This window comes from Coregonus lavaretus (assembly GCF_964263955.1).
Source record: "Coregonus lavaretus genome assembly, chromosome: 15".
NCBI lineage: Eukaryota > Metazoa > Chordata > Actinopteri > Salmoniformes > Salmonidae > Coregonus > Coregonus lavaretus.
This window is the reverse complement of record NC_140002.1, coordinates 11,964,254-11,977,449: the sequence shown is the minus strand read 5'-3', so window position 1 is coordinate 11,977,449 and position 13,196 is coordinate 11,964,254. Positions and strand designations below refer to the sequence as shown.

General features: G+C 47.2%; 1 protein-coding gene across 2 annotated transcripts in view; it reads left to right on the top strand.

The window, feature by feature from the left end:
- LOC311142219 (rho guanine nucleotide exchange factor 12-like) overlaps positions 1-13,196 on the top strand; it is a 121,844-nt gene that overhangs the window by 106,293 nt on the left and 2,355 nt on the right. For both annotated transcript variants that reach the window (XM_084177827.1, XM_084177826.1), the window contains 7 exons: positions 676-763; positions 8,459-8,536; positions 8,696-8,790; positions 8,911-9,219; positions 9,402-9,728; positions 10,085-10,284; positions 11,387-11,459. In XM_084177827.1, the coding sequence (XP_084033953.1) occupies positions 676-763; positions 8,459-8,536; positions 8,696-8,790; positions 8,911-9,219; positions 9,402-9,728; positions 10,085-10,284; positions 11,387-11,459 (1,170 nt within the window). The remainder of the gene's footprint in view (positions 1-675; positions 764-8,458; positions 8,537-8,695; positions 8,791-8,910; positions 9,220-9,401; positions 9,729-10,084; positions 10,285-11,386; positions 11,460-13,196) is intronic.

Genomic DNA, 13,196 nt, shown 5'->3' with positions numbered 1-13,196 from the left:
GGCTTGAGAAATGTAACCACCCTCAAATTCATAGACAGAGCTATGGATGACAATCCATTGTATCAACATTATAGTTTTAACCACAGACTTATATTTTGGGTTCTGATGGGGTACGACAGCTGAACTAAGCTCATGAGGCATTTATAAGTTATATTCTTCAAGAATCAATAGGTACATTAATCTATAAGTCAAAACATTTATGTAACAACTGCTTATTTCCCCTTTAAGGGGGTTATTTATTGTGAAATGTTTTTAAAAATTCAGATCGAAATAGTTTTTGCTCTATATGTTCCGTTTCCATCTGTGACGTTCTGAATGTTGCGTCCCACTGAAAAGGCTCCTGGAGTCATATCCGATCAAATTGCTTCAAGCAACATATCTGTGGTAGCCTGGTCCCAGATCTGTTTGTGCAGTCTTGCCAACCACCATGTTTGGCATGACAGTGACCATTGGCGTAAGCTTGGTGGAACCTGCCTGATCTTGCAATAGCTCACATTCTGTTTTACTGATGTGACAAGGCTACATTAGAGGTGGCTATACAGCACAAACAGATCTGGGACCAGGCTATATCTAGTGGGCTTTGGAGAGGAAAGACAACATAGGAAAGACAACATAGAAGACTGTCAATATAATATACTGTATGTTCTAATGATATTCTATCTCTTCCCCTGACAGACAACAAGTCCTTCTTTGTGCTGTCTATGTCCGACAACGGAGCCCAGATCTACGAGCTGATGGCCCAGACCGTGTCCGAGCAAAGAATGTAAGTCTGTCCATTTTCATCCTAAAGTCACTTTATTCAAGCGTCCCATTCAGTTTGTTACCTGGCTGGAACTAGGATTGCAAAATTCTGGACACTTTCCGAAAGTTCCCAGGTTTTCCAGAAATCCCAGGTGAAGGATTCCAGGGGGGACTAAGCAGGGACGGAATCCTCCAACCAAGATATCTGAAAAATCTGGATTTGCTTGGTCCCTCCAAACTAAGTTGCGCTCAAAGAGATACAGGTTTTCCAGAGGGCACACACTTAATGTGTTGTGAAATCGGGTGTGAATGTATTGTAATGTTTTTAAAATTGTATAACTGCCTTAATTTTGCTGGACCCCAGGAAGAGTAGCTGCTGCCTTGGCAAGCCTAAATAAGTTCAGGAGTAAAAATGTGCTTGACAAATCACATAAGTTGCATGGACTCATTCTGTGTTTAATAATAGTGGTGAACATGATTTGAATGACTACCTCATCTCTGCACCCCACACATACAATGATCTGTAAGGTCCCTCAATCGAGTAGTGAATTTCAAGCAAAGATTCAAGCACAAAAGCCAGCGAGGTTTTTCAATGCCTTGCAAAGAAGGGCACCTGTCTTGTCGTTGTTGGTGATCTGGCCTACCACTGTTGTGTCATCGGCAAACTTAATGATGGTGTTGGAGTTGTGCCTGGCCATGCAGTCATGAGTGAACAGGGAGTACAGGAGGGGACTGAGCACGCACCCCTGAGGGGCCCCCGTGTTGAGGATCAGCGTGGCGGATGTGTTGTTACCTACCCTTACCACCTGGGGGGCAGCCCGTCAGGAAGTCCAGGATCCAGTTGCAGAGGGAGGTGTTTAGTCCCAGGGTCCTTAGCTTAGTGATGAGCTTTGAGGGCACTATGGTGTTGAACGCTGAGCTGTAGACAATGAATAGCATTCTCACATAGGTGTTCCTTTTGTCCAGGTGTGAAAGGGCAGTGTGGAGCGCAATAGAGATTGCATCATCAGTGGATCTGTTGGGGCGATATGCAAATTGGAGTGGGTCTAGGGTTTCTGGGATAATGGTGTTGATGTGAGCCATGACCAGCCTTTCAAAGCACTTCATGGCTACAGACGTGAGTGCTACGGGTCGGTAGTCATTTAGGCAGGTTACCTTAGGGTTCTTGGGCACAGGGACTATGGTGCTCTGCTTGAAACATGTTGGACATTACAGACTCAGACAGGGAGAGGTTGAAAATGTCAGTGAAGACACTTGCCAGTTGGTCAGCGCATGCTCGAAGTACACGTCCTGGTAATCCGTCTGGCCCTGCGGCCTTGTGAATGTTGACCTGTTTAAAGGTCTTACTCACATCGGCTACGGAGAGCGTTATCACACAGTCATCCGGAACAGCTGATGCTCTCATGCATGTTTCAGTGTTGCGTGCCTCGAAGTGAGCATAGAAGTGATTTAGCTCATCTGGTAGGCTCGTGTCACTGGGCAGCTTGCGGCTGTGCTTCCCTTTGTAGTCTGTAATAGTTTGCAAGCCCTGCCACATCCGACGAGCATTGGAGCCGGTGTAGTATGATTCGATCTTAGTCCTGTATTGACGCTTTGCCTGTTTGATGGTTCGTCGGCGGGCATAGCGGAATTTCTTATAAGCTTCCGGGTTAGAGTCCCGCTCCTTGAAAGCGGCAGCTCTACCCTTTAGCTCAGTGCGGATGTTGCCTGTAATCCATAGCTTCTGGTTGGGGTATGTACGTACAGTCACTGTGGGGACGACTTCATCGATGCGCTTATTGATGAAGCCGGTGACTGATGTGGTGTACTCCTCAATGCCATCGGAAGAGTCCCCGAACATATTCCAGTCTGTGCTAGCAAAACAGTCCTGTAGCTTAGCATCTGCTTCATCTGACCACTTTTTTATTGACCGAGTCACTGGTGCGTCCTGCTTTAGTTTTTGCTTGTAAGCAGGAATCAGGAGGATAGAATTATGGTCAGATTTTCCAAATGGTGGGCGAGGGAGATCTTTGTACGCGTTTCTGTGTGTGGAGTAACCTATTCCCCTGAAGGAGACTGAAAATATTTGGCAAGGGTCCTCAGATCCTCAAAAGGTTCTACAGCTGCACCATCGAGAGCATCCTGACTGGTTGCATCACTGCCTGGTATGGCAACTGCTCGGCCTCGGACCGCAAGGCACTACAGAGGGTAGTGCGTAAGGCCCAGTACATCACTGGGGCCAAGCTTCCTGCCATCCAGGACCTCTATACCAGGCGGTATCAGAAGAATGCCCTAAAAATTGGCAAAGACTGTTCTCTCTGCACGGTACCAGAGCGCCAAGTCTAGGTCCAAGAGGCTTCTAAACAGCTTCTACCCCCAACCCATAAGACTCCTGAACTTCTAATCAAATGGCTACCCAGACTATTTGAATTGCCCCCCCCCCCCCCTTTTATGCTGCTGCTACTCTGTTTATTATCTATGCATAGTCATTTTAATAACTCTACCTACAGTGAGGGAAAAAAGTATTTGATCCCCTGCTGATTTTGTACGTTTGCCCACTGACAAAGACATGATCAGTCTATAATTTTAATGGTAGGTTTATTTGAACAGTGAGAGACAGAATAACAACAAAAACATCCAGAAAAACGCATGTCAAAAATGTTATAAATTGATTTGCATTTTAATGAGGGAAATAAGTATTTTACCCCCTCTCAATCAGAAAGATTTCTGGCACCCAGGTGTATTTTATACAGGTAACGAGCTGAGATTAGGAGCACACTCTTAAAGGGAGTGCTCCTAATCTCAACTTGTTACCTGTATAAAAGACACCTGTCCACAGAAGCAATCAATCAATCAGATTCCAAACTCTCCACCATGGCCAAGACCAAAGAGCTCTCCAAGGATGACAGGGACAAGATTGTAGACCTACACAAGGCTGGAATGGGCTACAAGACCATCACCAAGTAGATTGGTGAGAAGGTGACAACAGTTGGTGCGATTATTCGCAAATGGAAGAAACACAAAAGAACTGTCAATCTCCCTTGGCCTGGGGCGCCATACAAGATCTCACCTCGTGGAGTTGCAATGATCATGAGAACGGTGAGGAATCAGCCCAGAACTACACGGGAGGTTCTTGTCAATGATCTCAAGGCAGCTGGGACCATAGTCACCAAGAAAACAATTGGTAATACACTACGCCGTAAAGGACTGAAATCCTGCAGCGCCCACAAGGTCCCCCTGCTCAAGAAAGCACATATACAGGCCCGTCTGAAGTTTGCCAATGAACATCTGAATGATTCAGAGGAGAACTGGGTAAAAGTGTTGTGGTCTGATGAGACCAAAATCGAGCTCTTTGGCATCAACTCAACGTGTTTGGAGGAGGAGGAATGCTGCCTATGACCCCAAGAACACCATCCCCACCGTCAAACATGGAGGTGGAAACATTATGCTTTGGGGGTGTTTTTCTGCTAAGGGGACAGGACAACTTCACCGCATCAAAGGGACGATGGACGGGGCCATGTACCGTCAAATCTTGGGTGACAACCTCCTTCCCTCAACCAGGGCATTGAAAATGGGTCGTGGATGGGTATTCCAGCATGACAATGACCCAAAACACACGGCCAAGGCAACAAAGGAGTGGCTCAAGAAGAAGCACATTAAGGTCCTGGAGTGGCCTAGCCAGTCTCCAGACCTTAATCCCATAGAAAATCTGTGGAGGGAGCTGAAGGTTCGAGTTGCCAAACGTCAGCCTCGAAACCTTAATGACTTGGAGAAGATCTGCAAAGAGGAGTGGGACAAAATCCCTCCTGAGATGTATGCAAACCTGGTGGCCAACTACAAGAAACGTCTGACCTCTGTGATTGCCAACAAGGGTTTTTCCACCAAGTACTAAGTCATGTTTTGCAGAGGGGTCAAATACTTATTTCCCTCATTAAAATGCAAATCAATTTATAACATTTTTGACATGTGTTTTTCTGGATTTTGTTGTTGTTATTCTGTCTCTCACTGTTCAAATAAACCTACCATTCAAATTATAGACTGATCATGTCTTTGTCAGTGGGCAAACCCCAATTACCTCGACTAACCAGTGCCCCCGCACATTCACTCTGTTATTTTTACTGCTGCTCTTTAATTATTTGTTACTTTTATTCTGTATTATTTTATATTGTATTTATTTGTGATTTTTTGGGGTATTCTTTCTTAAAACTACATTGTTGGTTAAGGGCTTGAAAGTAAGCATATCACTGTAAGGGTTACAGCTGTTGTATTCGGCGCATGTGACAAGTACAATTTGATTTGATTTGACCTATTTGTAGAGGCTTAGTATCCCTTTGAGCATGGTGAAGTTATTAATTACACTTTGTATGGTGTATCAATACACCCAGTCACTACAAAGATACAGGCGTCCATCCTAACTCAGTTGCCGGAGAGGAAGAAAACTGCTCAGGGATTTCACTATGAGGCCAATGGTGATTTTTAACAGTTTGAGTTTAATGGTTGTGATATGAGAAAACTGAGGATGGATCAACACCATTGTAGTTACTCTACAATACTAACCTAAATGAAAGAGTGAAAAGAATGAAGCCTGTACAGAATAAAAAATATTCCAAAACATGCATCCTGTTTGCAACAAAGCACTTAAGTAATACTGCAAAACATGTGGCAAAGAAATTAACTTTTTGTCCTGAATACAAAGCGTTATGTTTGGGAATACAGCTAAGCACAGGCAACATACACTGGGAGACAAATCAGCAGGACAATAACCTAAAACACAATGCCAAATCTACACCGGCGTTGCTTACCAAGACGACATTGAATGTTCCTGAGTGTCCTAGTTACAGTTTTGAATTAAATTGGCTTGGAAAAATTTGAAAATAGCTTTCTAGCAATGATCAACAACCAACTTGACAGAGCTTGAATCATATTTAAAAGAATGGGCAAATATTGTACAATCCAGGTGTGCAAAGCTCTTAGAGACCCAAAATGACTCACTGCTGTAATCGCTGCCAAAGGTGTTTCTAACCTGTATTGTCTCAGGGTGGTGAATACTTACCTAATCAAGTGTGGCAGACCAGGGGGTTTGATCAAGACGTTTACACAGATCAGACACAAGTGTGATACCTCAGTTTCAAGGGTGTTTATTTAAAACAATAAAGAAAAAGAAAAGAAACCGGTCTCCTCCAGGAGACTTTTACATTTTAGTCATTTAGCAGACGCTCTTATCCAGAGCGACTTCCAATTAGTGAGTGCATACATTTTTCATACTGGCCCTCCGTGGGAAACGAACCCACAATCCTTGCATTGCAAGCGCCATGCTCTACCAACTGAGCTATAGGAGGGCCAATACCTCTTCCGGGTTACCGCCTTCTGGGCTCCGGGGAATGCTGTCTCCTCTTGGGTAGAACACCGAGCCCCTCGGTTCTATTAGACTGTGAGGACATCTGTCTGGTAACAACCTCTCACTAGGTCCAAAAACCCTCCCATGTGCTGCCCTGCTGGCAGCTTTATGGGCCCTGTACGGCTGGTGAGCAATCAGCCCCAATTAGTCCTGGCCAGAGGACCCGTTGAGACCAGCAGAGGGAGCCATCGCCGTGTGATGTAGACTCCGTCTGTGTCCATGCCTCGACGAATCTCTCCCTGGTGGCTTGTCCGCAGTACGCCACACACCCCCTTAGCCCTGTCGGGGAGGGGGCGGTCGTCATCCGCATTCCAATGCTTTGCCCCTGACCTGTGCACAACAGAAAAAGAGAAGCATTGAAGGGACAAGAACCACCTGGTGTCTCGATCGTTCGGGCCCTTTCCCCTGGCCATCCAGACCAGGGGAGCATGGTCTGTGACCAGGGTGAAGTGGGTTCCCAACAGGTAATCCTTAAGAGTGTCTAGCGCCCACTTCACCGCTATACACTCTTTCTCTACAATCGAGTACTTATTTTCTCGGGGTATCAAACTCCCCATCGTGTACCTGGGACAGGACTGCCCCCGTGTCACAGGCATCCATCTGCACCAGCATCGGTACCTGGAAATCGGGTGTCACGAGACCGAACTGGAGGACCCGGTATTGGTATATGCTGTCCGGTGTCGAGAATGCAGTCTTCTCCCGGGAGGAGGCTGTCATTGGTACCTGCCAATATCCCTTGGTCAGGTCCAGGGTGCTGATGTCCCAGGCCTTTCCCAACCGGTCGATGAGCTCGTCCACCCTCGGCATGGGGTAGGCGTCGAACAAACTAATGTCGTTCACCCCCCAGTAGGCTGCGGGGTCTCCTCCCGTAGAGAAGTTCAAAAGGGGGAAACCCAGTGGAGGCCTGGGGCACTTGTCGGAATGAGAACATTAGGTGGGGTAGTAGCTGGTCCCAGTTCTTCCCGTCCCGCTCGATGACCTTCCACAGCATTTGTTTGAGCGTTTTATTGAACCGTTCGACGAGCCCATCCATCTGCGGGTGAAAGACGGAGGTCCGGATCTGCTTTATCTGTAGGAGACCACACAAATCTATCATTAGTCGGGACATGAACTTGGTACCTTGGTCGGTCAGGATCTCGTTCGGGATGCCCACCCGGCTGAAGAGGTGGAACAGCTCCCGGGCGATTCCCTTGGAGACTGCCGCCAGTAGGGGAATGGCTTCGGGATATCGGGTGGCATAATCTACTATTACCAGGGGGGCCCACTATATGGCAATGCGTTCAAACGGCACTCCGATGATCGGTAGGGGAACCAGCGAGTTCCGGAAGTGTGCTTTTGGGGGCGGTGATTTGACACTCCGGGCAGCTGCGGCAATAGTCTTCCACGGCCCGCCTCATCCCGGTCCGTCCCCGCTCTCGTCGGTCGCCATCTCGTACTCTTTTTCCCAGCTCATGCCTCCACAGTGCCGCGAACAGCGGACAATCTCGTCCCACGAGGAGTGGTACCGGCAACTCAGGTACGGCACCCACCCTCATCTGGCAGCTCCCTTGTGGCGTCACGATGGTGGCCTGCCCGGTCGAATACCGCTTGGTGTCGCCGTGGACACAGGAGATAGACATCTCCTCACCGCGGTCGGTCGGATGGGCCAGCAGGCACGCTTGTACGAGCGTTACCACACTCCCGGAATCCAACAGAGCGTGGGTGTCGTGACCGTCGACTTTCACCGGGACCATGGGTGCTGGTGGTTTGCTGTGGGCCCAACATGATGTGACGTAGTTTACTGCGTGGCCCGGCTCGTCTCCGGGGCCTGCTGATGGCATTGACTTCTCTCGACCCGGGCAATTCCATGCGACGTGTCCCCGGGCGTCACACTCAAAACACCTCCTTTGGTCTTCATCCACCTGGGGTCGTCGGCGGCGGGTCGACACTCCCCCGGCTGTCTCTCCGCGGGTCTGAAGTCCTTTAGCTCGGCTGACTGTCGGATTGGGGAGTACGGTGGTGGGGTCGCCCTTCCGTCCCCTCCGACGACTCCCCCTGGTGGCTTGTCCGCGGTACGCCACACACACCCTTAGCCCTGTCGGGGAGGGGGCGGTCATCATCCACGAGATATATTCATGTTTTTTCATACATTTTTAATAAATGTTAGAGTACTTTGTGTAGATCGTTGGCCAAAAATGACAATTAAATCCATTTTAATCCCGCTTTGAAACACAACAAAATGTGGAAAAGTCAAGGGGTGTGAACTTTCTGAAGGCACTGTAGATGGCGCACTTGCCAGAAATAAGGGATGGGCTCTATCTCTGTTTGCTCTGTTTCTCATTAACTTCTCCCATCCACTAGGTGGCAGTGTCTGATAACGCAGAGCGCAGAAACCATGAAGACGGAAACGCACAACATCATACCTTTACCACAGACCGAGTGAGTTCACTGGCCTTTTTGGCTTTATCTTATATGTACTTTTATATACTCTGCTTTCTAATGAAAAAAGGCTCCCGTTTCACATCGCCCTAGTTTATAATTTACGTTTGTGTGTGTGTGTGTGTGTGTGCATGCATGCGTTTGGCATGTGTGTTGCAGTGCGGAGCGAGACGCAGTGGAGATTATCAGCACGGGGGTGCCCAAACTGAGCAAAGACCCTGAGCGCACCTCCATGGGATGTACCGAGTCCCCAGGTATCAATAACTAGACACTTAATAAATGATTTCAACCTTCAACCCTATGAAAAGTAATGTGAGTTTGACTATGCTTCCAGCAGCTGTAACAACTTCATTACACGTGTCTGTGTCCCCTAGAAAAAGACGTCACTTCCTCGCCGGGTCTGCAACCCATGCCCACATCGACCAACCCATTTGACGGCGTCAAATCAGACGACGAGGAAGAAGAGGACTCGCCACTGCCAGACAGAAGAGAAGAACAAGAAGAGGAGGAGGAAGTGGAGGAGGTAGACGAGGAGGAAATTGAAGCGTTTCTGGATGGAGAGCTAGCAGACAGACTGCCCTTCCTCCAGGAGAGGTCACGCCAGGGCATTGCCATCGACGACCAGGAGCCCGATGACACCTTCGGCATGCCCCCCTCCAGAGCCGAGGAGGCCCTAAGAACCTGTGAGTTCATTGCCTTAGCCTTAGACCAATATGTCACATACAGTGATAGAATGACACATTGAATGGCACACTCAAAATGTTTTGCAACAGAAACCAAAAATGAGTGTTTCTTCTTAGCCTAATGAACATGACCCTGTAGAAGCTCTATAACCACCCTGTCTCTCTCTCTCTCCTTATCCCAGTGGCAGCCCTGAGGCAGGTCCTTCTCAACCACATGACGAGCAGAGCGGAGGGCAGCGATAAGGACAAAGAGAAGGGGAAGGAGAAAGAGAAGGAGCAGAGGAAGGGCCGGGCCCCTGGGGGCCGCCTGCTGAGGACCACGTCCCTGAGGGGCACCGAGGACAATAACAGCAGTACCTCGGCCCCAAGGAGCGCAGCAGCACCCTCTACTGGCTCCTCTGAAAACGGCGCCTCGGAGAGAACCGAGGCAGGGAGGGAGGAGGGGACCCCGGGGTCCATGGAACTCCGGTCTGGGGACACAGGTTTCTTTGAGACTTCCGAGGACTATGGTGAGCCAACTGGGACATTCAAGGCAGAAAACCTAAGGGGTGAATCCCCTTCCGCTTAAGAAGAATTTCACTTAGTCATGCATCGATGTCAATAGGGACCAAGTTCTAATTCTACTGAAGTGGAAGTTAGGATATCCTATAGCTTTTTTTGTGCTTTTATAGCATTTTGTTCCTATAGCTGATGTTTTATAATAAATTATCATAATACATGTTTGCGGTTCCTCCTTTTTAATTATGAAAGTTAAAGTACTCAGGTGGGCATAACTTACCCATTTTTCTCTCGCTCTCTCTTTCTTTCTTTCTTTCTTTCTTTCTTTCTTTCTTTCCTTCCTACCCCCCCCCCCCCCCCCCCCCAGGCAGTTACATGGTCCTGGAGGGCTACGGGGCCTCGGGGGAGAGCAGCACGGATGGTGGGGGCGGGGCCCAATGGGGCCCGGACATCGACCTGAAGAAGCTGCTCTCCTCATCCTCGCAGACAGGTGGTGCCGGCCCCAACCTCAGCCGCCAGATCATGACCCACCTCCGCCTGCTCCAGGCCAACCTGCAGCATCTAAAGGTACACCATCAACCTCCTTCACCCCCCTTTAAGTAACATGAAGTTTCAGACCTGGGTTCAAATACTATTTGAAATAATTTAAAGGGATACCTCTGGATATTGGCAATGATGCCCTTTATCTACTTCCCCAGAGTTAGATTAACTTGTGGATACCGTTTTTATATCTCTGTGTCCAGTATGAAGGAAGTTAGAGGTAGTTTCACAAGCCAATGCTAATCAGCCTTAGCACAATAACATTCAAACAGCACGCAGAGACATAAAAATGGTATCCACGAGTTCATCTGCCTCTGGGGAAGTAGTTAAATGGCCTCATTGCCAAAATCCCAAAGTATCCCTTTAAAATAATTTACTTGCTTGATTGAGTTTGCCTGACTTGGACCGATTAGAATAGTCCCAAAATGGCAAACCACACCCATTTAGCACTTCAGGCAGGCTAGAGTAAGCGCTTAAAGGTGCACTATGCAGAAATCGCTCCACCATTTCCTGGTTCCTAAAATTCTAATAGTTAGCCTAATTTCAGTTTATGTGACAAAACAAGCAAGTATAGTGTAGAGAATAATTGTACCATCTAAACCGTTGTGAAATATTGTATTTTCAGCTGTTTGAACCTAGTGTACAAAACTGAAAGTAAAAGACGCAAAAACAAAACTTAAGAATGGGAAGCATAGAAATAGCACACAAAGAACAGATCTACTGCTTCTTAGACTTGCTTTCAATGAGAATTACAGATCTATAACTCATATTTCTATTGGAATTTAGTCAGGTCGCCCAAAAAGTGACATATAGGTCAGACCTGGCTTCAAATGCTAAGGTCAGTTTTGTGTTCTTAGCTGATCTTTGATGTGTGCCTCAGGGCATCTTCGGCCCAGAACTCACGCTTTGAGTGAAATGTATGAAAAGCGCTTTATAGGTAAAGTTATTAAATGTCTATCATTCAGTCTCTCACGCGGCATGATCCAGACATCTGTTTGTCAATCTGCCTGTTTGCCCATACTATTATATTTTTCTATTCATCCATCCATCCACCCATACACTAATTTTATCCATCTGTATGTTCATCTGTTCTACCAGAGCTAAGTTTCTGTCAACAATCTGCTTTCAGGAAGTGGAGACCAAGTATAATGAACTGTGCCAAAGGCTGACTGAAACAACTGCTGACACAGAGGAGAACAAAGGTACTGTGAATTCTTGATACTGCATCCCATATGATACCCTATACCCTATATAGTGGACTACTTTTGACCAGGGCCCATAGAGCTCTCAAAAGTAGTGTAATTTATGGGAAAGAGGGTGTCATTTGGGACGCACCCTGATACTTTACTGATCATGAACAGATACAACAGTAGTTCGCATGCACAGCATGCTTGAAAGGGCTTTAGAGTACATGAGCGTACAGTGAGGGAAAAAAGTATTTGATCCCCTGCTGATTTTGTACGTTTACCCACTGACAAAGACATGATCAGTCTATAATTTTAATGGTAGGTTTATTTGAACAGTGAGAGACAGAATAACAACAAAAACATCCAGAAAAACGCATGTAAAAAATGTTATAAATTGATTTGCATTTTAATGAGGGAAATAAGTATTTGACCCCTCTGCAAAACATGACTTAGTACTTGGTGGCAAAACCCTTGTTGGCAATCACAGAGGTCAGACGTTTCTTGTAGTTGGCCACCAGGTTTGCACACATCTCAGGAGGGATTTTGTCCCACTCCTCTTTGCAGATCTTCTCCAAGTCATTAAGGTTTCGAGCCTGACGTTTGGCAACTCGAACCTTCAGCTCCCTCCACTGATTTTCTATGGGATTAAGGTCTGGAGACTGGCTAAGCCACTCCAGGACCTTAATGTGCTCCTTCTGGAGCCACTCCTTTGTTGCCTTGGCCGTGTGTTTTGGGTCATTGTCATGCTGGAATACCCATCCACGACCCATTTTCAATGCCCTGGCTGAGGGAAGGAGGTTCTCACCCAAGATTTGACGGTACATGGCCCCGTCCATCGTCCCTTTGATGCTGTGAAGTTGTCCTGTCCCCTTAGCAGAAAAACACCCCCAAACCATAATGTTTCCACCTCCATGTTTGACGGTGGGGATGGTGTTCTTGGGGTCATAGGCAGCATTCCTCCTCCTCCAAACACGGCGAGTTGAGTTGATGCCAAAGAGCTCGATTTTGGTCTCATCTGACCACAACACTTTCACCCAGTTCTCCTCTGAATCATTCAGATGTTCATTGGCAAACTTCACACGGGCCTGTATATGTGCTTTCTTGAGCAGGGGGACCTTGCGGGCGCTGCAGGATTTCAGTCCTTCACGGCGTAGTGTGTTACCAATTGTTTTCTTGGTGACTATGGTCCCAGCTGCCTTGAGATCATTGACAAGATCCTCCCGTGTAGTTCTGGGCTGATTCCTCACCGTTCTCATGATCATTGCAACTCCACAAGGTGAGATCTTGCATGGAGCCCCAGGTCGAGGAAGATTGACAGTTTCATTTGTGTTTCTTCCATTTGCGAATAATCGCACCAACTGTTGTCACCTTCTCACCAAGCTGCTTGGCAATGGTCTTGTAGCCCATTCCAGCCTTGTGTAGGTCTACAATCTTGTCCCTGACATCCTTGGAGAGCTCTTTGGTCTTGGCCATGGTGGAGAGTTTGGAATCTGATTGATTGATTGCTTCTGTGGACAGGTGTCTTTTATACAGGTAACAAACTGAGATTAGGAGCACTCCCTTTAAGAGTGTGCTCCTAATCTCAGCTCGTTACCTGTATAAAAGACACCTGGGAGCCAGAAATCTTTCTGATTGAGAGGGGGTCAAATACTTATTTCCCTCATTAAAATGCAAATCAATTGATAACATTTTTGACATGCGTTTTTCTGGATATTTTTGTTGTTATTCTGTCTCTCACTGTTCAAATAAACC